This window comes from Hyperoodon ampullatus (assembly GCF_949752795.1).
Source record: "Hyperoodon ampullatus genome assembly, chromosome: 4".
Lineage (NCBI taxonomy): Eukaryota > Metazoa > Chordata > Mammalia > Artiodactyla > Ziphiidae > Hyperoodon > Hyperoodon ampullatus.
In genome coordinates, this window is record NC_136917.1 from 34360349 (window position 1) to 34386013 (window position 25665).

The 25665-nt window shown below is 45.2% G+C and overlaps 1 protein-coding gene across 4 annotated transcripts in view; it reads left to right on the forward strand.

The window, feature by feature from the left end:
* CACNA1A (calcium voltage-gated channel subunit alpha1 A) overlaps positions 1–25665 on the forward strand; it is a gene marked incomplete at both ends in the record, with an annotated part of 321342 nt that overhangs the window by 101854 nt on the left and 193823 nt on the right. For 3 of the 4 annotated variants that reach the window (XM_079702108.1, XM_079702110.1, XM_079702111.1), the window contains 2 exons: positions 21884–21989; positions 24601–24740. In XM_079702108.1, coding sequence (XP_079558234.1) covers positions 21884–21989; positions 24601–24740 — 246 coding nt within the window. The remainder of the gene's footprint in view (positions 1–21883; positions 21990–24600; positions 24741–25665) is intronic. The other variant, XM_079702109.1, reaches the window with a different exon arrangement.

Sequence of the window (25665 nt, forward strand, 5' to 3'; positions counted from 1 at the left end):
ACTAAGACCTGGCACAGCCAAATAAATAAATATTGAAAAAGAAAACCTCCCCCAAGGAAGTGGTGATAAACCCCCACTGTGGTGATAAGTGGTGATAAGACTCACCAGTGGCGAGTCTTTAGTGGAACTCTGATATAGAGAGGGCAGGAGTGGTGGGAAAGATGTTCTTCCTGGAGGGAACAGCATGTGCCAAGGTCCTGTGGCGGAAGATTAAAAATTTGGTATTTATTTCAAAGGCACTGTCTGGTCCCTGGAGCAGCAATGCAATGAGATTATATCTGTGAACAGGCCCACTGACTGCTGTGTGGAGGATGAATTCTGTGGGAGCAAGAAAGAAAGCCATGAGACCTGTGAGGATATCATTGTAGTCCTTAGATTGGGATGGTGGCTGTGGAAATAGAATTCACTGGTCAGATTGAAAGATATTTTGAGCTGGCATAATTTTCCCCTCTCCCTCTCCCCTCTCTTTATCTCTGTTCCTTTTCTGGTTGAGTTTTCTGGGTGAGGAAAGCAGTTTGTGTTCCTGCCAAGGATATTTGCTCTGAAGGATATATTTGCCACAGATGGTCCTTGGAAATCTAGCCGAGAGAGTCACTGGACAGCCCCTGGCCCCCAGGGTTTTCTGGATTTAATTCAACAATGACCACTTGTTAATAACAATATGTTATTTATGAACAATGAGTTGATAGTTTTTCCTTCAAAACACTGATTAGCTATTGCGTCATGTGTCACCCCAACTAACCCTAATGAGATGAATGAGGGAGAGAGACAAGGGTTTTTGTATCAGTTTTACTTTGCATTAGGGCATACTTGAGATCTCACAAAAAAATGTTGGCTTTGGGATTGGAATTCAGTACCTTGACTTCTGGCCCAATTCTGTTTTTATAAGATCACAAAATACTCTTTTGCAAACCATTTCCTACTAGAGTGCTCCTGGGTAATATACAGGGCTTCAGGTTCCTTGCCTATAAAATGGGAATTAAAATAAAATACCTATCTCTAAGCTTTGTGCCTGACACATAGTGAGGACTCATTACATTTACCTACATGAGTTCATTAGTGCCCTTCAGCTGCAAGGAGCAGAAAACTCAAAGGCACTTAAGCAAGAATAGAGAAGTTGACTAGCCTATGAGACAGAAGAGTATAGAAAGTGACCCACTTCTGGCTTGTCTGGATCCACAGATCAGATTACATCATTAGGCTTTGGTTTCTGCACTCTGCTTTTTGAAATTGGCTCCATTCTCCGTGTGGACGGGACATGCCTGCAGTTCTAGACCTTTGGTCCTCTCCAAAGTGATTCTCTTTCCCAGCCATCCTCCCAGCATTCTCATGAAATGATTTATTGATTTTGATTGGCTGTGCTGGGGTTATGTGCTCATGCCTGAACCAATCACTGTGGGGGAAGGGGTGCTCTGATTGACTTAGGCTTGAGTCACATCATCGGGTCTCTGGCATTGGGGATGGAGCCAACTCCACAGGAATGGGGAAGAGGAACGGTCCTTTTAAAGGTGTATTAGGGTGCTCTAGCTGGTGCAAAAAACAACCCTCACATCTGCAGTGGCTTAGTACAGCAAGAATGTACTTCTCACTCACCTAAAGCCCAGTCGGATAATCAGCAGGTGGCCTTCCACATTGTGATTCCAGGGCCCAGGCTCTCTCCATCTCGTGGCTCTACTATCCCGTAAGCACTTGAAAGTCTTGCTTCTAGCCTGTAGGGAGATTAGGAAGGCTCACACAGGAGGTTTTGGTGAGTCACATCTAGAAGTAGTGAACCTCATTTCTGCCAGCATGCTAATCGACCAAAATTTTGTCCCATGGTGTGTACCAGAGAGGGCTTCAGTAGGAAACGGAAGACACATCAAGAATTGAATTAAGAGATGTGGGCGGGCAGTTACCAAAGCAGAGAGGGAGGGAGGAACAGCTGCCCCACAGGAGCTGTAACCTCAGGAAGCCAACAGAATAAATGCCCCAACTTCATGCCCTTCCCCCATATCCCACCAGGGATCCCTATTGTCCAAACCCAACTGGAAGCCAGAGGATAAGGAGCTCAATGAGACTGTCTGCACAGGTCAGCCTCCCTGGGCATAGCAGAGTGGAGAAGGAGGAGGAATGGATTCTGGGTAACAGAAGACAGCCCGTACCATGGCTCATCTAACCGCAGAGCATACCTGGACATTGAGTCCATGTGTGCATCCAGGAGGAGGAGGTTTGGTGGTACATTGTCTTTTACACAAGGAGAAATCAGGTTCCCAGATGGCAAAAAAAAAAAAAAAAAAAGTCTGCTCTTCTGCTATTATTATTGTTGCTGGTGGTGGTGTGACTGTTGGTTCTGTCTGTGTGCTGATACCTCCTTTCCTCTTTCCTCGCCCTGAGAGTTCTTTCCCTTTCAGAGGAAATTTTTTGGTGTCCTTGAAAGGTGTTCTGTTTTATGCCAGGCTTGAGTGTGGGGCCCTCTGCTCAGACAGCAGATAGTTTGGGTGTCAGCAGGCAATCTGTGCCCCTGGCAAGGCCCTTGGCTTAAACCAAGACTGTGGTGGGGGAAGGTGCATGGATGGGGTCAGAGAGGGCAGCTTCCTGCCCAAAGAAAGTGACTATCTTGCTGGAGGTGAAACCTAGGAGAGGCCCTTCAGGCTGAGCCCAGGAAGGTGGACTCTGGGCCTACCAGCAGGAAGCAACTCTCCAACCCCACATCTGCTCCCTCCTCTCTTTGGCAGCCAGAAGTAGGTGCACAAGTGAAATTGCAGCCCAGATATGCTAACGATGGCTCGCGCCCACCCCACCCCAATCTGGTCCGGCTGTGTTAGCAGTGGATCCCCATCTCTAGCCTCCTGCAAGGTCAGCCCAGCCACCGTAACAATGGCCTGTCCCCTCCCAGCCTCACCTACTTCTTTGAATTCCCCAAGGCTCTGTGATGATGAGGCCAGCACTGTCTTGACATCCTCCATTCAAGCTTAACTGGCCTCTCCTCCCCTCCATGGAGAGCAGAAGATGAGGCAGCGCCTCATCGCCTCTGGCAGCCAACCGGCCAGGTCCCCTCCTTCCTCCCATCGCTCCAAGATCCAGGACAACAATGAGAAGAGAGGTGGTCAGACCCAAGTCCTCCAGGGCGGTATGTGGGGTCCACCTCTCATGAGCTCCATGGTTCCTGGTTTTCATCACCTTCTTCCCAACTTTGCCGCATCCCTGCTTCTGACAGTAATGGCAGCACAGATTCAAATCTCAAGTGGACCACTGGCTGGCTTGGGCAAGTGACTTCCCCTCCCTGTGCTCCAGTTTCCTCACCTGTCAGTAAAGACAGTTGTAGTAACAAGAGTCCTGGACAATAGGGTCAGCACCTCACTTGTATCGATTAAGTTCATCCTGTCAATGCCTTAAGGGGTGGGTACCATTGTCATCATCCCATGTAGCAAAAGAGAAAACCAGGACAGAGAGGTTCAGTAGCTTGTCTGAGGCCTCTCACTCCATGAGCAGCACAGGTGGGCTTTGAATCCAGGCTGTCTTGGCTCCAGAGCCTGTGTTCTTCTTAATCAATAGCAGCAGTAATGATAATGTCCTAATTCAATATGTTATTGAACAGATTTAATGCAATAATGTAGGCAAAAGAGCTTCGTCCAGTGCCCAGTACATAATAAGCACTTAATATAGATGTTAATTATAATTGTAATTACATCATTTTATATTATAGAGTTATATATTAAGATATAAACACATGCTGTAAATACTTAGCATATTAATATGTAGTTCTGTGTTATTGTTATAGTACAGGGACCAGCAAACTTTTCTGCAACAGGCCAGGTAGTAAAGATCTGAAGCTTTGTGGGCTATAAATCTCTGTCGGGGCCATGCAGCTCTGCTGGTGGAGCAGAGGCACCCATGGACAATATGTAAACGAACAGCGGTGGCTGTTTTCCAATAAAACTTTATTTATAAAAGCACACCATGGGCCGTAGTTTGCCAAGACCTGATATAGTAAGTATTAATATATGTCAGCAATTTCTTTTCTGTGTTCCTCTGTTTAGATCCTTCTTTTCCCTCCCTTTCTCACAAGGCCAGACTTTCTTTTTCTTCTTTGTTCTGGTCTTTTAGGAAAGCGTGTCAGGCCAAGGAATGTATACTGTCTCCTAACACCAGGCTTGTTTGTCCGATAAGACATGCAGAGTGAGGGTAGCAGGAACTCCAAGCTCAGGCCTCTCTTCTCTCCCCCATTCCCAAGGTCTAGAAGCCACCATGCTCCTTGCCCATTGGTGAGTTTCTCTGCCTCAGGGAAACCCATGAGGATCTCCAAGTTCCTTTCCCCATAGCAATCCCCCCACCCCTGCCACACTCACCAGCTCCTGCCACACTGGCCTCTTCCCTCTGCCTGGATCCTCCTTCCCCCAGACAACCTCATGGCTTCTCCCTCACCCCCTCCAGGTCTTTACCCAAAGGCCACCTTCTCAGCATCCACACGATTTTAAATTGCCCACCCAGCACTTCCCACCCACTCCCCTGCTTTACTTCTCCCTTTGCCATGCTCTAGTTGTCTGTCTCGCCACTTTACCGTGACCTCCACAACAGCAGGCAGTTTTATTGGTTTTGTCCACCAGTGTGGACTAGAACCTTCTAGAACAGCACCTGGCACATCATAGGTGGCCAATAAATGTGTGCTGGATGAGTGAACACTACAGCTTCATTCATTTTTATTGCTGAGTACTATTTCATCATATAGAAATATCTCCGTTTGCTTATCCATTGATCTTTTGATGGACATTTGGGTTTATTATTGTTTTGTCCACTATGAATAAAGCCACTGTGAAATTCTTGTACGTTCCCCCAACTCTTCACTTGGAGAATCCTTATAAATCCTTTAGGTCTCCCATTAAATGGTACATCCTCAGAGAGCCTTTCCTGACCCAGTCGCCACCACCCCCAGTTCTAAATTAGGTCTCCCCCTCATCATTCTTCAGAGCACTTATCACTATGTTATTTTGTAGGCGTGCAGGTGGCATTCTGGCCAGAACTCTCTACTCCCAGGAAAATGGAAGGAAAAATCCCATAACAACACAAATATTTGTAAAACAGCTCCAGGGACGTGCTTAGTTAGGTTTCCAAGGACAGAGAGATGAAGAGGAAAAATCAAGGGCTGCTTCTTGAAGGAGGCAGCTCTCCGTGCTCCATTCATCCATAAATCAGCAAACATGGCATGAAAAGAAAGTTGTCATGAGGTCTCTGAGCTTACGGAGTTTGTAGTTGATCATAAAGATGGCAGAGTTGACAAATCACTGTCATACAGTGCCATAAAATATCATGTGATGTCATACAATGACAAATTGTCATAAGAGCCAACGCAGAAGCACTGTGGAGAGCAGGTGTAGATCACACGGACAGTCTATATCTTACGGTATCTCTAACCATGTGGTCCAGGGGCCGCTGTTGGAGCCAAAAGTGAAGGCAGGTGAGAGTTAAGGCAAGAAAGTGCTTAGCTGGGTTCTATGTCGCCTCCACGAGAGGTGAGCTTTGTCTATTTTGTCCTCTGTCGTATCCCCAGCACTTAGGACACCACCTGGCATATAGTAGGTGCTCAATTGATCCTTGCTGCATGTTTAATAATAAAAGTCAATCATTGTGGTTGAGAACCTGAGCTGTGAACTCAGACTGAGTTTGGTAATGAGCTTAAGTTTTACTGCTCTGTAAATTGGATGGAAAATAGTCTCCACCTCATAGGGCTGTATATTCATTTTGTGAATACTGATCAAATATATACAGTGGGTAAGGCATTGTTCTAGACACAAGAAGCAGGCAAAAGTCCTTGCCCACATGGGCTTACATCCTCGGTGGGAGAGACATAGGATAAGCAACAAACAAAATAATAAGTTGTACTCTAGAAGATTATAAGGGCAATGGAGGAAAACAAGTAAAAAGGGTGGGGACACCAGTTTCTATATTAGATAAGGCCTCACTGAGGAGGTAGAATTTGATCCAAGATTCAAAAGAAATGAGGAGGAAGCGATGAGGATGTCTGGGGCAAGAGGGAACAGCAGGTGCAAAGGCCCTGAGGTAAGGTCATGCTTGGCATGTTGGAGGAATAGCAAGTAGGCTGGTGTGGCTGAAGGGAGTGAGCAAAGGGGAGAGTGGGAGGAGGTAAGGGCAGGGAGATGACAGGGCAGGTGGTGCAGGACCTTGTGGACTATAGGAAGGACTTTGGCTTCTGCTGTGAGTAAGGTGGGAGCCATGGAGAGTTCTGAGCAGAGGAGGGACACGACCTGACTCAGATGTTCACAGGCTCTTCTGGCCACTGTGTGGGGAGCAGACCATGGTGAGCGGAAGGGCAGAAACTGGGGATTAGGGAGGAAGTGACAGTGCTGGTTCAGGCAAGTGGGGGCGGGACTAGGCTATTAGCTGTGGAGATAATGAGTGGCTGGATTCTGGCAACAATTTTAAAAAATTTCTTTTGTGGTAAAATATAGATAACATAACATTTACTATTTTGAGGTGTACAATTCAGTCACCGTTAGTACATTCACAGTGTTGTGCAACCATCACCTCTTTTAGTTTCACAACACTTGATCACCCCAAAAAGAAATCTTATACCCGTTACTAGTCACTTCCCATTCTCTCTCCCCTGCTACCCACCAGTTCCTGGCAACCACCAGTTCTGGATATAATTTGAAGGTTGATCTGTGGGATTTTTGGATAGATAGGTGGTGAGGGCTCAATGAATTAATGTGCAGAAAGCACATAGGTAGCACATACTAGGTGCTCACAGCTGAAATGGCTATGATGTGTTGGCAGTGATGGTGAGTGCTTTCCAGAAGCCTTGCTCTAATGCTAAACTGGCCTACCCATCTATTTAGAATTGCCACTTGCTGGCTGGGTGTACAGTAGAGCCAGATCTTTGACAATTCCAGTCTGGCTTGGGTATGGGTGGGGGAGGAGTACTCAGATGGGCCAAGCCAGCACCATCCGTTCTGGAACACCATCCAACTCCAGTCCAGATTTCCCAGAACTGTGCAGGAAAATGTCCAGGGAAGGACAATGCAGCTGATGGGAGTTCTGGCAAGCCCTGGCCTTGGCTTCCTGAGGCTGTTACACAAACTAGTGTTTAGAGCTTCAACCAAGATGGCGGCTTTCAGGGCAAGAGCAAGAAGCATACTCGTTCTCTTCATGGTTGTGCCCTCACTTCCTTATGTGGCTTCATACAAATCCCTACTCCATTCTCCGTTGCTGTTGACCTCTCTCTCTAAGTGTGAGACTCTTCATCCCTTTCTTGATATTTGTGATGTGTTTTGGTTTCTAAAGATGAGACCTCTTTACTTATGCTCTGGTGTTAACTTTCTGTCTCCTTCCATCTCTCCCTCACTCAGTGCATTATTTTCCCTTGTCCCTTCTCCCCCTGCCTGCATTGATATTTATCCTCACAGTTATCTAGACTTTATTCTCAAGTCTTGTCATGTGCAGGGTGGTAGAGCTTAAAGAACATGGCCCATATGGTTCTGAATTCTGATCCCACTTCTGCCACCTTTGAAGCTGTTTTGACTTTGGGCAAGTCATTTAATCTTCCTGAGTGGAAATCCTTCACCTTGCTCAACTAATGTTTCTGGTTCTTCTCTGGTTACACAGTAGAGTGTCTCTTCTCCACCCCCTGGAAGATAGGCATGGTCATGTAACTTGCTTTAGCCAGTGGAATATGAGGGGAAGTGACAGGTGTCACTTCTGGGTAGAAGCTTTAAGAGCCAGTGTATGATTCACCATGTTCCCTTTTTCTTGCCTCCACCATCACATGTGCACAGAGAGCGAGCCTCCCTCAGACTAGATGCTGGAGAGAGGATGGCATAGAACAGAGTCCTCATCTCATCTGCAGTGGACATATAGCATGAGCAAGAAAATAGACCTGTGATGTTTTCAGTCACTAAGATTTGGAGGTTTTTTTGTTACTGCAGCAGGATGTAGAATATTCAGAATGTATATTCATCATCTGTGCACTGGGGCTAATATCTAAGCACAATTTTCTGATGAGGAGTATGTATACTCATTTAAATTTCCAGCTAAAAAAGATTATTTCCCTTTTGCTTTCTTCCTATGGAGACTCTATTTCCTTTCCCTATTTTTCAATCTTGAATAAAAATAGAGAAAGAATTGTTTTCCTCTGGGGAGATGAATGGTTTCTAAACCCCTGGGCATTGATTCAGACACCCTCAACCTCCTTCTTCCTATGACTTTTTTTTCTCGCCTTCCCTGATCACTTAGTATCTGCTGAGGGATGAATGAACCCTGTTTTAACTCATTCAGTTTTAACTCTTGCCATCTTCAGCTTCCTTTTCCCCACCTCCCCTTTGCCTGTTCTACTCCTGCTCACCCCACCAGGGAGTTTATACTCAAGTTCTAGAACCTGCAGTGTTCCTCCATTATCTGTGGTTTCTTGCTTGCTTAGCACCCCCTGAGAATCAGCTATAGTAGCAAATTAACAAATAACTCTGAAGTGCCTCAAGCTTGAAGACATTTCCTTTTGCTCACCTAAGCAGGATCCTGGAGCAATTGCAAATATCCTATCCCCTACTGTAAATCCTTCTTCATCATTGTGAGAGATTCAGTCAGGATCAGTGAAGACCCAAGCAGAAGATCTTGGCTGAGCCTCCTTGCTGTTCCGGCTGCGCCAGGTGTTGTCATATTGATGAAGCTCCTGGGACTGCTGCCAGCAGCCTCTAGGATTAAATCAATAGAGTTTGCAAAAGTAAAAGCTTCTTTTGGAGGCAGAGAATATATTAGTTTATTTTTTAATGATAAAGCCTCAAGGAGAATCTTCATGGATGGCATGGCCAGCAGAGGAAAAGGCTGGGCAGACCCAAATATTTGAAGAAGTGTGTGGGGGAGCAAATGAAGGAGGTTTCATCTGGGACTTGGGGCTTTCCAGAAAGTCTGTTTAACTCGGGTTGCCAATGCAACAGCTGGGAGAGTTGGAAGAGGAGTTGGAAGATTTAGAAAGGACTGCTGTTGAGATATAGAGAGAAATGAAATAGGTAGGGATTCATTCGCTCACTTGACAAACATTTATTGGGATCCTGCTATGTGCTCAGCACTGAGATGGGTGCTGAGGATGTATGGTGAGCAAATTCTACGACAAGTGTTTTTAGAAGAGATGAGGAGGAGAGAAGACCCAGGAGAAGGTCATGTGAATATGGGGGTAGAGATTGGAGTGATGTTGCCACAAGCCAAGAAACACCTAGAGCCACCAGAAGCTGGAAGAAGCAAGAAAGGATCCTCCCCTAGAACCCTTTGGAGGGAGCTTGGTCTTGCCGATACCTTAACTGTGGGTTCCTGGCCTGTATAACTGTTAGGGAATAAATTTCTTTTATGAGTTTTTATGGGTGGGCTTTAAGCCACCCAGTTTGTGGTAATTCATTACAGCAGCTGTAGGAAATGAATACAGATGTGCCTATGAAGTTTCAGATGTCTCTGAGAAGATGCAAAAGGACGCATCCATAGCCAGAACCTCACTCTGGAGCAGGGAGGAAATGGGATGAAGAAATATCCCAACTCCCCCCCTTTTCCTCCAGTCATCTTGCTGGTGCTTCTCATTGGGCAAACCTGCCCAGAAGGCAGGAGATGAGGAAGGCTGGGTAATGCCATTTACCAGGGTCAGTCCTGCTTTTCCTAAGACACAGAGCAGAGCAGTGAGTAGATATTTGGGAGGCAAGTGCAGCAAGAGTTGACAAAACATCAAAATGCATGAGACTCCCTAGAAGGTAGATGTAGAGAATGGAAGACTGCCTAGGATTGAGCCCCAAGGAAGACCAACATTTAGAGATTTAGTAGAAAAGGGGGAGTGAGAAGGGGAAACAAATAGTGACAAGAAGGATAGTAGGAAAGCACAAAAGGAGGGCATGACCAATTAATCTGAGCACAGAAAAGTGGTCCTGGGATTTGGCAGCCTGGAGGTCTTTGGCAATCCTCACTATAAGAGTTTTGGTTACGTGATGGGGCTAGAAGCCAGCCTGGAGAGAGTAGAAGAAGAATTTGAGGTGGGGAAGTGGAGGCAACATGTGTAGTCAACTCCTTCTTTACGAAGGGGAGTAATGGAATGGTTTGGTGGCTGGAGGGAGATTTGAAGTCAAGGGTGGGGTTTCTAATGATGGGAGGATATTTATTTCTCTAAATTGGGTTATTCCCAGCAGTGTACCAATAGGTGCTGGTATCTTTTCCACCTAGGATGCTCTAATTCTTGAATAGCCATTCGAGGTTTAGGATCATGAATTCAATGTCATCCTCCCAGACCATTGATCTTGTTCAGGAATGTTACTCTGTACAGACCCCAGGAAAGCAACTGGTTGGGTTTATCCAAGGATAGGCTTTTTCCAGGATGGAAAGAGAGGCAAGGGAGTGATATATAACCAACCTACATAAGGTTGACAAGGAAGGAGATGAAGGCAGAAGAGAGTGCTGAGAAACGGTGGGGTCAGCAGGTTGCGGGGCTTCATAGGATGGATGTTGGTTTGCATTTAAAAGGTTAGTTACCTGGGAGGAGAAGAGTGGTACTTAAAGAGAAAGATGATGGGAAGGGGCATTCTGGAGGTAGCTGGTGTCACTTCTGGGTGTGTGTGGCTTGGAGTTGACATTGGTCATTGATGAGGAAGTAAGGATGTCCTCCAATGATCAGGTATGGAAGGGGCCAGCATGGACGGTGGTCTCGCCACATAGAAATTGAAGATCATAGTTACAGGCTCTACCAAAGTCTTACTCCCAGCTTTTGTTTTCCTGTAGACCTCAGCATCTTGGCTGCTGAGGCTTGGACCTTGGACTTCCTGCTGAGCCCAGTGGCACTGGGAGAGAACTGTGTGGCCTTGCGTGGTTTGGGAGAGGGAATTTCTTGGCCTTCCTGCCTTTCTTGGGGACCTTCTCCTTGGCTGCACCTGATTTTGAGGGGGCCTTACTCACCCCATCTGGGTTCTTACACACCTTTTTCACCTCACCTGGATTGGGAGGGTCCTTCTTTGTCTCTCTTGCTTTCTTGGGGCTCTTCTCCTTGGCTTCACTGTTTACTTAGGGCTATCATGGCAGATGTCTCCCTGGGCTGGATTTTCCTACTGTTTGGGGAAACTAATCTGAAGCTGCCAGTGGCCCCCTTGGCCTTGGAGTTGATGGTCTTCAGGGAAATTTCAAGTTTGAATTTAAGCCAAGGGGTAGATGAAATATGTCGAGAAGATGCTGAGGAAATGGAGGATTTCTCTGACCACCGCACAGGGGTGACAGTACGAGACAGGAGAATGACTTCCCCTTAGTAGAGTGAATATGCCAGGGAACATGGTTGTAAATTGGACCAGGAGACAGAGATCTCACATCACTCAGATGTCTCCAGGGAACTTCACTGTCCTGAAAAAAGAGAGAGAGAGAAACAAAGAGAAGTGTTCAGTCCTTATTTAGAGCCTCAGACCCCAAGAGTTTAAAATTAACCAATACCTCCTGCTCAAAACTTGTTTTGGCACTTCTTCCCTTTCTCTTTTTCATTAAGGGAACTTCATTTTGCTGTGTGTGTGCATGCATGTGTGTGTATGTATGTGTGCTTTCCATGAGTCATGTTAATTCTTCCACATTAAGCTTTTTGTTACAGAGCAATTTTTACATTTAAATCAGGGATTTAATTTCAGAATGAACACACATACTCACGTCACTTTCTAAAACACTGTAAAATATAGCTCTGTGAATCTCCGGGTTGATTTGGCAGTATCTATGAGAATGTCAAGCATGCACCCTGCACCCCCTCTAACCCAGCAATTCCATGTCTTGGAATTTATCCCACAGAAAAAGTCCTCACAGATACACAAGGATGTATGGTCAGATTATTCATCACAGCTTTGCTTGTAATAGAGACAAACTGGAAGCATTTAGGAGAGCAGTAAATAAATGATGATGCATCCATTCACAATAATACTGCACAGCCTTTTAAAAGAGGGAAGTCCAATATACTGATATGGAAAATGTGTCCAGTGTGGTGAGGGGCACAGCAAATCACAGACAGTTATGTATCACGATCCCAATTTTGTAAAGGGAAAACACGATTTGGAATGCTTGTTTTCATGCATTTGATAGTATTTGTTGAGCACCTATTATGTGTTAGTACTGTCCTAGTTGCTGGGCATACAATCAAGAACAAGTCAGACAAATCCTTAGCCTGCCACCTCCCTCCAATTAGGGTGGACATTCCAGTGAGGGAGCCCAACATAAATAAGATAAATAAATGACCTAATTTGTTTAATGTGAAAAGTTGCTAAAAACGAACAAACAAGCAAAAAACAAACAGGGCAGAGAGGTGGAGATGTTGACAGGGTTGGGATTTTAGATCTGGTAGCCAGGGAAGGCCTCAGTGGGAAGCCAATGTTTTTTGTTTGTTTCTTTCTTTCTTTTTTGCGGTACGCGGGCCTCTCACTGTTGTGGCCTCTCCCGCTGCGGAGCACAGGCTCCGGACGCGCAGGCTCAGCGGCCATGGCTCACGGGCCCAGCCGCTCCGCGGCATGTGGGATCTTCCCGGACCGGGGCACGAACCCGTATCCCCTTCATCGGCAGGCGGACTCTCAACCACTGCGCCACCAGGGAAGCCCAGACAATGTTTTTTTTTAATTGAACTATACTTGATTTACAATATTGTGTTAGTTTCAGGTGTACAGTAAAGTGATTCAGATATATATATGTATACCCTTTTTCAGATTCTTTTCCACTATAGTTATTATAAGACATTGAATATAGTTCCCTGTGCTGTACAGTAAATTCTGTGGTTAATCTATTTTATATATAGTAGCGTGTATTTGTTAATCCCATAGTCCTAATTTATCCCTTCCCCCACCTCCCTTTCCCCTTTGGTAACCATAAGTTTGTTTTCTATGTGAGTCTGTTTCTGTTTTGTAAATAAGTTCATTTGTATTGTTTTTTAGATTCCACATATAAGTGATAACATATTAATATTTGTCTGTCTAACTTATTTCATTTAGTATGATAATCTCTAGGTCCATCCATGTAGCTGCAAATGGCAATACTTCATTATTTTTTATAGCTGTGTAGTATTCCATTGTATGTATATACCACATCTTTATTCATCTGTTGGTGGACACTTAGGTTGCTTCCATGCCTTGGCTATTGTAAACAGTGCTGCCATGAGCATTGGGGTGCATGTATCTTTTCAAATTAGAGTTTTCATCTTTTCTGCATATATGCCCAGGAGTGGGATTGCTGGATCATATGGTAGCTCTATTTTTAGTTTCTTAAGGAAACTCCATACTGTTTTCCATAGTGGCTGCACCAATTTACATTCCCACCAACAGTGTAGGAGGTGTTTTAGTACAACCTGAAGGAGGTGAGAGAGTAAGCCCTGCTCCTAACTAGGGGGAAGGTAGGAGAGAGAGCAGCCAGTGCAAAGAATGTGTGTCGGGGAAAATCTGAGAGAGAAACACCAAACTGCTAGCATTGATTATCTCTGGGAAGTGGGGTGGTATAAGGACTTTTCACTTTTTAAATGATATATTATAAATTTTAAAAACTAAAAAAATACAATAAGCACATATTCCTATTATAATTAAAACCATTTATTTTTTGAAAAGGGATCTTGAGGGCTGTCTGAGGAAAAAGTTACCTGCAAAAGTCAGTGAATAAAAGCATATGAGGCGAACTCTGAGAATCAAGGGGGAAAAAGGAGAAGGATAAACAACGGGGATTTTTTAAAAATTGAGGTGAGATTCGCATATCATAATTACCCATTTTAAAGTGAACAGTTCAGCAAATCAACTATACTTCAATAAAAAATAAAGTGAACAGTTCAATGGCATTTAGTACACTCACAGTGTTGTGCACCCACCACCTCCATCTAGTTCTAAAATATCTTCATCACCCCAAAAGGAAACCCTGTACCCATTATGCATTTCCTGCTTCCTCCAGGCTCCTGGCAAACACAAGTCAGCATTCTGTCTCTATGGAGTCATCTATTCTAGATAAACAAAATGTCGAAACAGCCCAAAAGTGGGTGAATGGTTAAACAAATTGTGGTATATCCGTACAATGGAATATTATTCAGCCTTAAGAATGAGTGAAGTATGGATACATGCCACAATGTGGATGAACTGCAAGAACATTATGCTAAGTGAAAGAAGCCAGACACAAAAGGTCACATATTGTAGGATCCCATTTGTATGAAATATCTGATGGATAATTTTGCAACATTTATTTTAAGCCTGATATTCAGAGAGTGGACCACACACATTCACTGTGTTTTGTTCCTGGAAACACTTCAGATTTGAGAGACAACCTCATCAGCCATGATGAGGGTAGGTGTTTATGCTCCCCAATGACGGGAGGGGAATGAGACTTACATGGGTAAAAAAGAAATAGGAAAAGTTAATAATACTGGTAGCAGCAATTGAAATAAAAATAATGAACATTGATTGCATGATTACAATGAGATGAACCCTGTATTATGCTTTCGTAAGCATATAAAGCTTCCCAAACTCACAGTAACCAGAGTAAACCATAACAAAACACTCACATTTACTGAGTACATACTATATGCCATGCTCTGTTCTGCGTGTATTACTGTGTGTACCCACTCATTCCATTCTCACGCAGCCCTATGAGGTAGGTGCTACTTTTCACATTATATATATGAGGAAGCTGAGGCTTGGGAAGGAAACTCCTTTGCCCAAGTCCCAAACCATGTCTGACCCCCAAACCCTTTCACTACTTTACTGTATAATTTCTCATGCAGACATTTCCAGTTTTCTGAACAGAAGCATGATTTAGCTGCCCTGGATAGACTTCTCTTTTCAGAACCAAAATGTTGAAAATCTTGGATAATATTAAAAAAACAAACAGCACATCAAATCTATTTAGTGTTGGGATTTTAATTTTCTCTATTTGATTTTCCTGCTGACGTAATGAATCTTTTTGCATGTGTATGCCTCTACTGTGTATGTTAAATGTAGGCCTTTGCAATTGTCTCGGAGAGTGTTAATACTTGACACTGGGTTTACTTGTCCTGCCCCAGCTTGCCATGTCTGGGAGGATGTGTAATTAAACTTGTGCCTCTTGCCGCTGGCCGTGGTGCTGAAAACATCCCGGGCCGCTCCAGAGTTGCCCTTGTTAGAGCGTCATCACCCATCAGTCTCAAGCTGATCTGCTGGAGGAGAGCTCTTTTCTAGCTTGATTTTGGTTAGTACTGTGTGTTGGAGAGTTCGAAGCCAATGTCTGAGAACTCGAGGGAGACTATTTGTATTGTTCGAAGTTGAAATATTCGTTAATATGACCCATTCAGGATGGGCTTATGCAGGTGTGGACCAGCATGCAGTGGTTGATAATTACTGCATTAAATTGTGGCAGTGGTTGGAACTCAGGTGAGGGCTGATCCAGTTGGCCTCATCCATGGTTAACACCCCAGGCATACCCCAACTCCAATTTTTAAATAAAGGCAAAAACATCCACCTTCTAACAAGTAAGGGTAAGCTGTTGAGTGGTCTGTGGTGGGGACCACCAGCATGGATCTTGGAGCGAGCCCTACTTGCATGTATGACCTTGAGAAATTTGTTTATCCTCTCTGACCCTTAATTTCCTTATCTGGAAAATGGGGCTTGCAATAGAACCTACCTTGTAGAATTGTTGCAAGGAATTAACTGAAACAATGAGTGCTTAGCTTGGTGTCTGCCCAACGAAGCACTCAGTAAATGGCAGCTGTAATTATGTTGTTGTGCCTGTTATGGCCCCATAATAGTTGATCTTATTGCCGAGTTAAATTGTGGCATGTTTAGCAGAGCAAGGAATATGTCCTACACCCATACATTCAGGGCCCTGGTACCCCCTACTCTTCTCCTGGTAATTGTGACGAGCATGGAACTAACATGAAAATAAGACCTACTTGGCTTCTCCCCATAAGCTCAACTGCTTGGTTGACTCACTGAAGTATGTGTTTCCTCAGAACACACCCATCAGGCAGCCCCCATGGTAGTGTCAAGACCTTGATGAGTTAACAAACCTGATCTGATTTTTCACACCAACCACAGGAGGCTTGAAATGAGATGGGAATGGCGGGGGGTACCACAAAGAGAAGGATGAATTATTTGGACATTCTGCAGGGTCTTGCTAAGGGGCTGGAACCATCAGCCATGCCAACTTTACAAATTGATTTTCCTTGATGTTCTGGATCCCAAGAGCAGCTCCTGTTCACAGATGCAGCCTTTCTTCTTCCCTGCAAAGAAATCACTTGGTCGTTTCCAGTGTCACACACAGCCCCTCTCTGGGGCCTCTGTGGGTCCTGATCAATCTAATTGTGGGGGAAGCTTTGTGTATCTGCACTTGCCTGCAGGGCTGTTTGCTAGCCTGACTTCCATGAGCCATTTCAGGAGACAGCTTTTCCTCCCACCAGGGATGCTTCTCTCCTTTCATCCACCACCCCCCTTCCTTGGCCTCTTTGGCTGGCTGATTATTCTGGATACCACTGACACAGGTGCTTTCTCCCTGAACCAATCAGGGAGCGGGAAGACTCAGCTCAGCTAGCAGAGGCATTGCTCACCGCAGCTGTGAGTTAGAACCCAGGCTTTCTAAATTGGGAGGATCAGGCACGATTCAGGGTTGGGCTGAGAAAGCCTCATCTCCCCCTGCCTGGACTACCTTTGACTTCTGCTTGGGGGAGAGAAACTCCTGTGCCAAGAACTCAGTACCCTACCTTTGCGTCTGGGCACCAGCCACATCACTGCATATTTCAAGGAGCCGGTTGTATCTTTAGTGTGCCCACGGAGACTTGGCACATGATAAGGTGAGGGGAGAGATGTGGAAAGCAAGACCCACTCACCCCTCCTTCCTTCCACAGGTGTTTACTGAGCACCTACTCTGTAACAGATCTCCTCTTAGGTGCTGAGAACAAAGCAGACAAAAATCCCTGCTTGCACAGAGCTTATAGTCTAATAGGTGAGAGAAACAGTGAACCAGATAAAGGAGAAAAACATAGCAGACGTTTGGGGACAAGGGTCAAGGAAAAAAAAAAAGTAGGGAAAGGGGGTAAAAGCCTCACTGAGGAAATGACCTTTGAGAAAAGACTTAGAGGAAGTGAGGGAGGGAACCATGTGGGCCTCTGGGGGTGTGGGGGGAAGAGCATTCTAGGGGAGAGAATTGCAGGTGCAAAGGCCCTGGCAGTAGAATGTGCCTCACGTGTTTGAGAAAGATGGAGAAGGCCAGTGGGGCTGCAGCTGAGTGAACGAGGGGGAGAATGGAGGAGATGAGGGCGGGGAGGTGATGGGGGCCGGTCATGCAGGACCTTGCTGGCTGATGGGAGGACTTTGACTTTTCTTCTGAGTGAGATGGTAACCATGGGAGGGCTGTGAATATTTCCATGTGCAGTAAGCCAGAATTTTCTTTGCTGCTTATTTGTCTCATCCCAACGTGCTCTTGTTCCATCAAGATCTTGGGTTTCTTTTCAGCCCCCTTCAGTGGAGGCAGAAGACTGGTCCAGGCCTCCTGAATTCTCCTCCTGGGGTCAGAACATGGAGGAGAAGACTTGGAGGAAAAAGGCAAGCCCCCACTTCTTTCTGGATGACTCAAAGCCACAATTACCTGGGGTCCTCCTCCCCCTGAAATTGATCTAAGGCAGCACTTCCCAAACTTCAGTGTGCACACAGGGCCCCTGGAGATCTTGCTCAAATGCATGTTCTGACTCAGCAGGTCACCGTGGGGCCTGACATTCTGCTTTTCTAATGGGTGTTGCCTATACTGTTGGTTCGTGGACCACACGTTGAGTAGCAAGGGTGTAAGGTCAGTGTTGCAGGCACCCATTTGGCGTGTGTCTGTGGATACTGGCGGGGTGCATGGGTGTGTGCAGAGAGAGGGGGATGACATTTGATAGCCAGTGTGCCCATGTCTGACAAAACATAAGAAAAAGAAATAAGGGCTTCCCTGGTGGCGCAGTGGTTGGGAGTCCGCCTGCCGATGCAGGGAGCACGGGTTCGTGTCCCGGTCCGGGAGGATCCCACATGCCGCGGAGTGGCTGGGCCCGTGGGCCATGGCCGCTGAGCCTGCGCGCCCGGAGCCTGTGCTCCGCGACGGGGGAGGCCACAGCGGTGGGAGGCCCACGTACCGCAAAAAAAAAAAAAGAAAAAGAAATAAGGTGGGAGTGGGCAGCTGCTTTCTGTCGGCCCCCATGCTGACTAAGGCTTCATTGTCGTACCCAAGAGCTCTGGGTCTGAAATCCAGGTGACAGCGGCCAACTGAACGCCTGATAATGCAGCCCATAAAAGTGCCGCTTGCTCCTGGCCTTCTGGGACTCTTCCTGGAACCTCAGCTCGAATCTGATGCAGAGGAAGTCACGTCCCAGCTGTTTAGGGGCAGGAGGCCAGGGGGCCCTGAAAAGTGAGGCGGCAGCTTCACGCGGAAGCTAACAGGGAGCTAGTTGGCAGGGAAGGGAAGTGAAATCATCGGATTCAAATCATGGCTTCAGAAGGCTCCGCGAGGGGAGGCCAGGGAAGGGCTTGGCATTGCTTCTTTGTGTACAAATATTGTCTCCTATTTTCTGGGCTGCAGGGTGAGATAGAATGGAGTATTTGTGCAACACAGCCCAGCTTTGTTCTCTGTGCTTCTAATGACTGTCAGCTCGGAGGCAGGAAGCCAATCAGAGATGATCGTCAGCAGGAATGGTTTTTGTTGACTCCCCAAATTGCCCTGAGTCTTGGATTCGCTTTTCAAAGTGTGCGTGGAGCGTGGCTCAGCTGCTTTCAGCTGGAGGCAAAGGCTGAAGCTGGTGACAAAGAAGACCTGATTTTCCCGGCTTACTTAGACTCTTACTCCCAGGTTTTCTATTTCAGACTTTGTTTTCACACCTGGAAAGTGGGTATACACTCCAACTCCTCCTCCAGCCTGTAAGATCCCTTAGCTTTTACAGAGCTTCCAAGATGCCAAATGTAACTCTAGGGCCAAACAGGAGACTGAGGCTAGTTAAGTTTGCAAGAGAGAAAGCTGGGAGGAGGGCAGTAGTTTAACATGGCCAAGTTCAAGACATGCTATTTGATCTTTCTGCAAAACAGTGGATTTCTGTGTTCCCAGGGGATCCTTGGCAATATCTGCACATGACTTTTGGTTGTCATAAGTTTTGGTTGTCATAACTGGAGAGGAGGATGCTACTGGCATCTAGTGGGTGGAGGCCAGGGATGCTGCTCAGCACCCTACTATATACAGGACAGCCCTCCCCCGCCCACACACACACACAGAGAATGATCACCCACAAATGTGAGTAGTGCAGAAGTTGGGAACTCCTGCTCCAGAGTAACCAATACCCTATGGCTTTCTCCCTCTAGCATCCATTTCTCCACACCTAAACCTCCTTCTCAGAAATTGCCAGCTTTGTTATGTTAGTTTCCTTTCCATTTAAGGTAATTATTGATATGTATGTTCTTACTGACATTTTGTTCATTGTTTTGGATTTGTTTTTGTAGGTCATTTTTCTTCTCTCCCTCTTTTGTTCTCTTCTAATATAAAATTAAAAATTAAATTAAAAAAAGAAAAGGAAAGAAATTGCCAGCTTTGTTTACTAAGGCTATAGGCCTGAGGGTGCTTCTGCAGATCTGGCAGGGAGACAGGGATATTCTGGTTTACCGACTGATCAGCAGATCAGGCCCTAATATGAAGTGAGCAGGACAGACCCTCCGCAAGGGCAGACCCTCCAGTGGGACTATCTGGTAGCCTCGTCAACTTGGAGGAGAGTTCCCAGGATGCAGAGAGGAGTTTGTGCCTAGAGAGAGAGGGAATGTACATCTGGAAATAGCCATATGGACTGACCATCCCTTCCCTCTCTCAGACCTTGAAAGGTCTGCTTCTCGGAGACTTGCCCTCACCACCATATTATTTTTTATTGAGGTGAAATTCACAGAACAGTACTAACCATTTTTAAGTGACTAATTCAGTAGCATTCAGTACATTCAGAAGGTTGTTCAGCTATCACCTTTATCTAGTTCCAAAACATTAAGCATCTACTTACCGTTTTCCCCTCCCCCAGCCCTGGACAACCACCAATCTGCTTTCTGATTGTACATTTTCCCATTATAGACATTTCATATCAATGGAATTCATACAATATGTGGTCTTTTGTGTATGGCTTCTTTGACTTAGCATAATGTTTTCAAGGTTCATCCACATCGTAGCATGTGTTAGTACTTCATTTTTATGGCTGAATAATATTCCATTCTATGGATATACCACATTTTGTTTAACTATTCATTCATTGATGAACATCTGGGCTCTTTCCACCTTTTGGCTATTGTGACTATTGATGCTGTGAACATGTATCCGAGTACCGGTTTTCCAATTCTTTGGGTATATAACTAGGAGTGGAATTGCTGGATCATATGGTAATTCTGTGTTTTAACTTTTTGAGGAGCCATCAAACTATTTTCCTCAGTGGCAGCACTGTTTTTACATTCCCACCAGCAATGTACAGTGGTTCCAATTTCTCACATTCTCACCAACACTTACTGTTTTCTGTTTTTTTCTTTCTAGTCATCCTAGTGGATGTGAAGTGGCATCTCATTGTGGGTTTTGTTTGTTTTTTTGGTTTTTTTTGCGGTACGCGGGCCTCTCACTGTTGTGGCCTCTCCCGTTGCGGAGCACAGGCTCCGGACGCGCAGGCTCAGTGGCCGTGGCTCACGGGCCTACCCACTCCACGGCATGTGGGATCCTCCCAGACCGGGACATGAACCCTTGTCCCCTGCATTGGCAGGCGGACTCTCAACCACTGCGCCACCAGGGAAGCCCTCATTGTGGTTTTGATTTGCATTTTCCTAATCCTCTTTGGAGAAATGTCTCTTCAAGCCCTTTGCCTATTATTTAATTGGGTTATTGTTTTGTTGTTGAGTTGTAAGTGTTCTTTGTATATTGTGTTACCAGACCCTTACCAGATATCTGATTTGCAAGTACTTTCTCTCATTCTGTTGGTTGGTTTTTTGCTTTTGTTTTTGTTTTTTCACTTCACTGACAATGCCCTTTGGCTCACAGAATTTTAAATTTTGGCCAAGTCCAATTTATCTATTTTTTTCTTTTGTTGCTCTTGCTTTTGATATCAGATCTGATTACTGTATTTTTTTAGCTTTAGAATATAATTTTCTTAACATCTTTATTGGAGTATAAGTGCTTTACAATGGTATGTTAGTTTCTGCTGTGTAACAAAAGTGAATCAGGTATACCTATACATATATCCACATATCTCCTCCCTCTTGCATCTCTCTCCCACCCTCCCTATCCCACCCCTCTAGGTGGTCACAAAGCACTGAGCTGATCTCCCTGTGCTATGTGGCTGCTTCCCACTAGCTATCTCTTTTACATTTGGTATGATTATTGTATTTTAAATTGCAACCACCAGTCTCCTTTCCTGCTTTTTCTCTCTATAGCATTCACCATCTTTTAATATACTGTATAATGTGGTATCTCACTTACTCACTTCTCCTCCACAAGGGTAGCTGTGTCCCTAGTGCCCAGAACAGGGCTTGCCACACAGTAGGTGCTGAACTAATATTTGTCCAGTGAAGGTTGGAGGTGAAATAGAGGAAGAATATCCACATTTTCCTTACAAAGTCATCTGCCAGGTTTCCAGGGCAGTGAAACTACTCTGTATCAGGCTATAATGGTGGATCCATGTCATTAAACGTTTGCTCAGGCTCATGGAGTGTACAACACCAAGAATGAACCGTCATGTGAGCTATGGACTTTGGGTGATCATGATGTGCCCATGTAGGTTCATCGATTTTAACAAATGTGCCACTCTGGAGGGGTATGTTGATAACAGGGGAGGCTGTGCCTATGTGGGGGACAGGGGCACATGGGACATCTCTATACCTTCCACTCAACTGTACTTTGAACCTACACAAAGCTGGAAAGATTTTCCTTAATTCTGTGATACTCCCTTTGAATATATGATTTTAGCCACCATCATAGCAAACTGCATTGTCCTCGCCCTGGAGCAACACCTACCTGATGATGACAAGACCCCAATGTCTGAACGACTGGTGAGTGAAATCTCTCTAGGGGAGGTCTCTTCTTTGCTTTGGTGGCAAACTGGTGTGGCCATGGGAGCCGAGGACAGAGTGGGCTCTCCGTCTTGGCACCAAGAACCGGATCGTGGGCCCCCTACCTGGGGAGCCTAAATTTCATGAACACAATAATCTGGGGAGAGAGATGCCCTCACTGCCCATCCTCCACTCTCACCCCCCAGCGGACCTCATGTCAATCTGGAGGTGGGTAGGTGAGAGTGGTCACCTCGTCCATGAAAAGTCACATTCAGAACAAAATTCTTAGGAATTCCCTAGCCGTCCAGTGGTTAGGACTCGGCACTTCCACTGCCAGGGCTCGGGTTCAATCCCTGGTCGGGGAACTAAGATCTTGAACACCCCAAGGCGCATCCAAAAAAATTTAAATAAATAAATAAATAAATAAATAAAAATTTAAAAGTAAAAACAAAACAAAATTCTTGTGAAAAATGTTGACCATGCACAAATACACAGAGAACAGTACTGTGAACCCCTCATGAGTCCATCATTCAGATTCAACAACTGTCAAGATTTTGCCTCATTTCATATTTTTTGTCCCTTTTTATTTCCTTGGTTTATCTTTCTTGGCCAAAGTATTTTAAGGCAAATCCCAGACAAAATGTCAGTTCACTGCCATATACTTAAGTCTGCATTGCTAAAAATATGGGCACTTTCTGGGAATTCCCTGGAGGTCCAGTGGTTAGGACTTGGTGCTTTCACTGCTGTGACCTGTGTTCAATTCCTGGTTGGGGAACTAAGATCCTGCAAGCCGTGCGGCACGGCCAAAAAATAAATATGGGGCTTCCCTGGTGGCGCAGTGGTTGGGAGTCCGCCTGCCGATGCAGGGGGCACGGGTTCGTGCCCCGGTCTGGGAGGATCCCACGTGCCGCGGAGCGGCTGGGCCCGTGAGCCATGGCCGTTGAGCCTGCGCGTCCGGAGCCTGTGCTCCGCAACGGGAGAGGCCACAACGGTGAGAAGCCCATGTAACGCAAAAAAAAAAAAAATAATAAAATAAAAAAAAAAATAAATATGGGCACTTTCTTACATCACCCCAGTGAGATGTTTACACCCAGCACAACAGTGGTTCCTGGGAATCATCAAAGACCCAGCCACTAATCAAATATCTGTGATTGTTTCAGAAATGGCATTTTACAGGTCATTTGAACCAAGACCCAAACATGGTCTAGATTTTATGTTGCTTAAGACTTTTAATCTAAAGCAGTTATTTTCCCTCCTGCCATTGACTCTGCAGAAACCAGTCCAGTTGCTCTAAGGATTGTCCCACATTCTGACTTTTGCCTGGTTTCTTGCTTGGGATGTCATTTAGCTCGTTCTTCTATCCACAGTGTTTCCTATATATGAATATGATCTCTGGAGGGATATTCAAAATCCAGTTGATGATTTGGTGAAACTCTGCAGAGCTGTAAACTAGTACTAAGATCTTTCTTGATGCCCCTAGCCATCCCCCAGCCCCCTGCTTCCCCTCCTGGTATTCTGACACTGCCAAGAAGGAGACCTCTCTCCTTTCCATCACCATTTCAAAGTCAGCTGTCATAACTCAAGTGTAGGGAGAGAGAGATGTTAGAATCCACTCATTCCTACTCCACGAAGTATTAATGATCTCAAGGCTTTTAAATTTTAATAGTTACATATTATAATGTATATCCTAAAAATAGATAACTAGCCCAGAAAAACTATGATTTCAGGACTTTTTTGTTTTTGCTTACAATCAAGCTAAGTAAAAAGAGTCCGTTGAAAGAATAGTAAACAAATAGTACTGGTGGCAAGCTGGCATGGAAAGACTCATGAACGCAGAATGCAAATGATTGAAGCTTGAGAAACATTGCCATAACACATGGGGAAAAATCCATGTAGGGGCTCTGATGGAGCGGAGCTTATAGCTTAATTCCAAGTACTATAGACTATCAGCTGGAAGCCAGATCTGGCAGGAGGTCTGGCAGGGGGCTGGGAGTTGGGACATTGGCCGTTTACCAGCCAGTGCAGAAGCACTGATTCCAATATTTTAGCAACCTGAACAGCTATACTGGTGCATACCAGCTTAGAACCATCGCAAATGTCAGATTTGGGGTTGAGGTCAGTGCACAGGGGCCAAGCACAAGGGCCTGAATGATATAGGTAACAAGAAAACATTCTAAACAAGTGCTTTCTTGTAGAACTTTCTGCAGTGATAGAAATGTCCTACGTCTGCACTGTCCAATATGGTAGCCACTGGATATGTGGCTAGTGTGACTGCAGAACTGAATATTTCATTTTATTTCATTTAAATTTAAGTAGCCACATGTGGCTGCCCTACTAAACAGCTCACATCCAAACAAACAATTCTGTTTGGCCAAGTAGTGTGTAAAGTTGGCCAAAAGGAAAGAAGGAGGTGTCTTCTCCATGTTTCTGTTTCTCTTGCAAAAGCCTTTGGACAGGGTAACTCCAGGCAGGATGCAGTGGAGGGCAGTGAGTGCTGGAAGGTCAGGAGAGGTGAGGGGAAGTGGGTGAACTTATCTGAGTGGGCTGGTTCCCTGTTCATGCCACCCTCTGCCAAGCTAAAGACACTGACCTTACCTTTTCTCCCTTCCAGGATGACACAGAACCATACTTCATTGGAATTTTTTGTTTTGAGGCTGGAATTAAAATCATTGCCCTTGGGTTTGCCTTCCATAAAGGCTCTTACTTGAGGAATGGTTGGAATGTGATGGACTTCGTGGTGGTGCTAACAGGGTAAGTGGCCTGTGCTGTGATTCTTAGAATTATATTGAATTACGAGGACTTTGGAAACCTAAGGGTTGTTGTGGTCCAGGCTGGGTTCAGGAAGGCTGAGCCCCCGTGTTTTTCTTCAATGTGTATGTGCCTTCTTCCCAGCAACATCCTCATCTCAGCTGCATATCAGAGCGGATGCTTTCTGTTACAATTAGAATAATAGCTTATTAGAATTGACTGCTTCCAAAGTGCTTTATGTGCATTCTCTCATTTAATCCTCACAACCATCCAATGAATTAGGAAATATTAATATTCCCATGTGACCGTTGAGGAATCTGAAGCACAGAGGGACCTTATTTGAGATCACCCAGCTAGTAAGTGATGAAGCTGGGATTTGAACCTGAGATTATGTGATTCCAGAACTCAAGTTTTTAACTGTTGTGCATGCGTGGTTCTTTTGCTTTGCTTGGGAATATCTTGCCTTTATTTTAAGTTGGTAAATGTTTTCTGAGGACTTCTGGGTGCAAGAGATTGTGATGGGATTATGGACAAAACCAGTCTAAGTAAGGTGCAGTTACTGCAGTTTTGAGGAGTTTTCAGATCTGATACAATGAACCATAATTGAAAGGGGAATGTGTATGCACTTTCCACCAAGGACCCTGTATAAGGTAACACTAGCTGCTATAACAACAATAACAAAAATTCCAAAACTAAGTAATGATTTAAACACAACAGCAGTCTATTTCTCACTCACTGAAAGACCAAAACAGCTGTTCCTTGTTGGCAGGCTTCTTTCCTCCACACAGTGTTTGAGGGACCCAGGCCCTTGCTACATTGTGGTTCCTTATTGTTGACCCACAGGTCAGGTCTGCTTGTCTGCATCAAACCGTGGAAGAGAAACGAGCATGGATGGTGGTATTTGGGAGGTTGTATGAGCCTGGCTGAG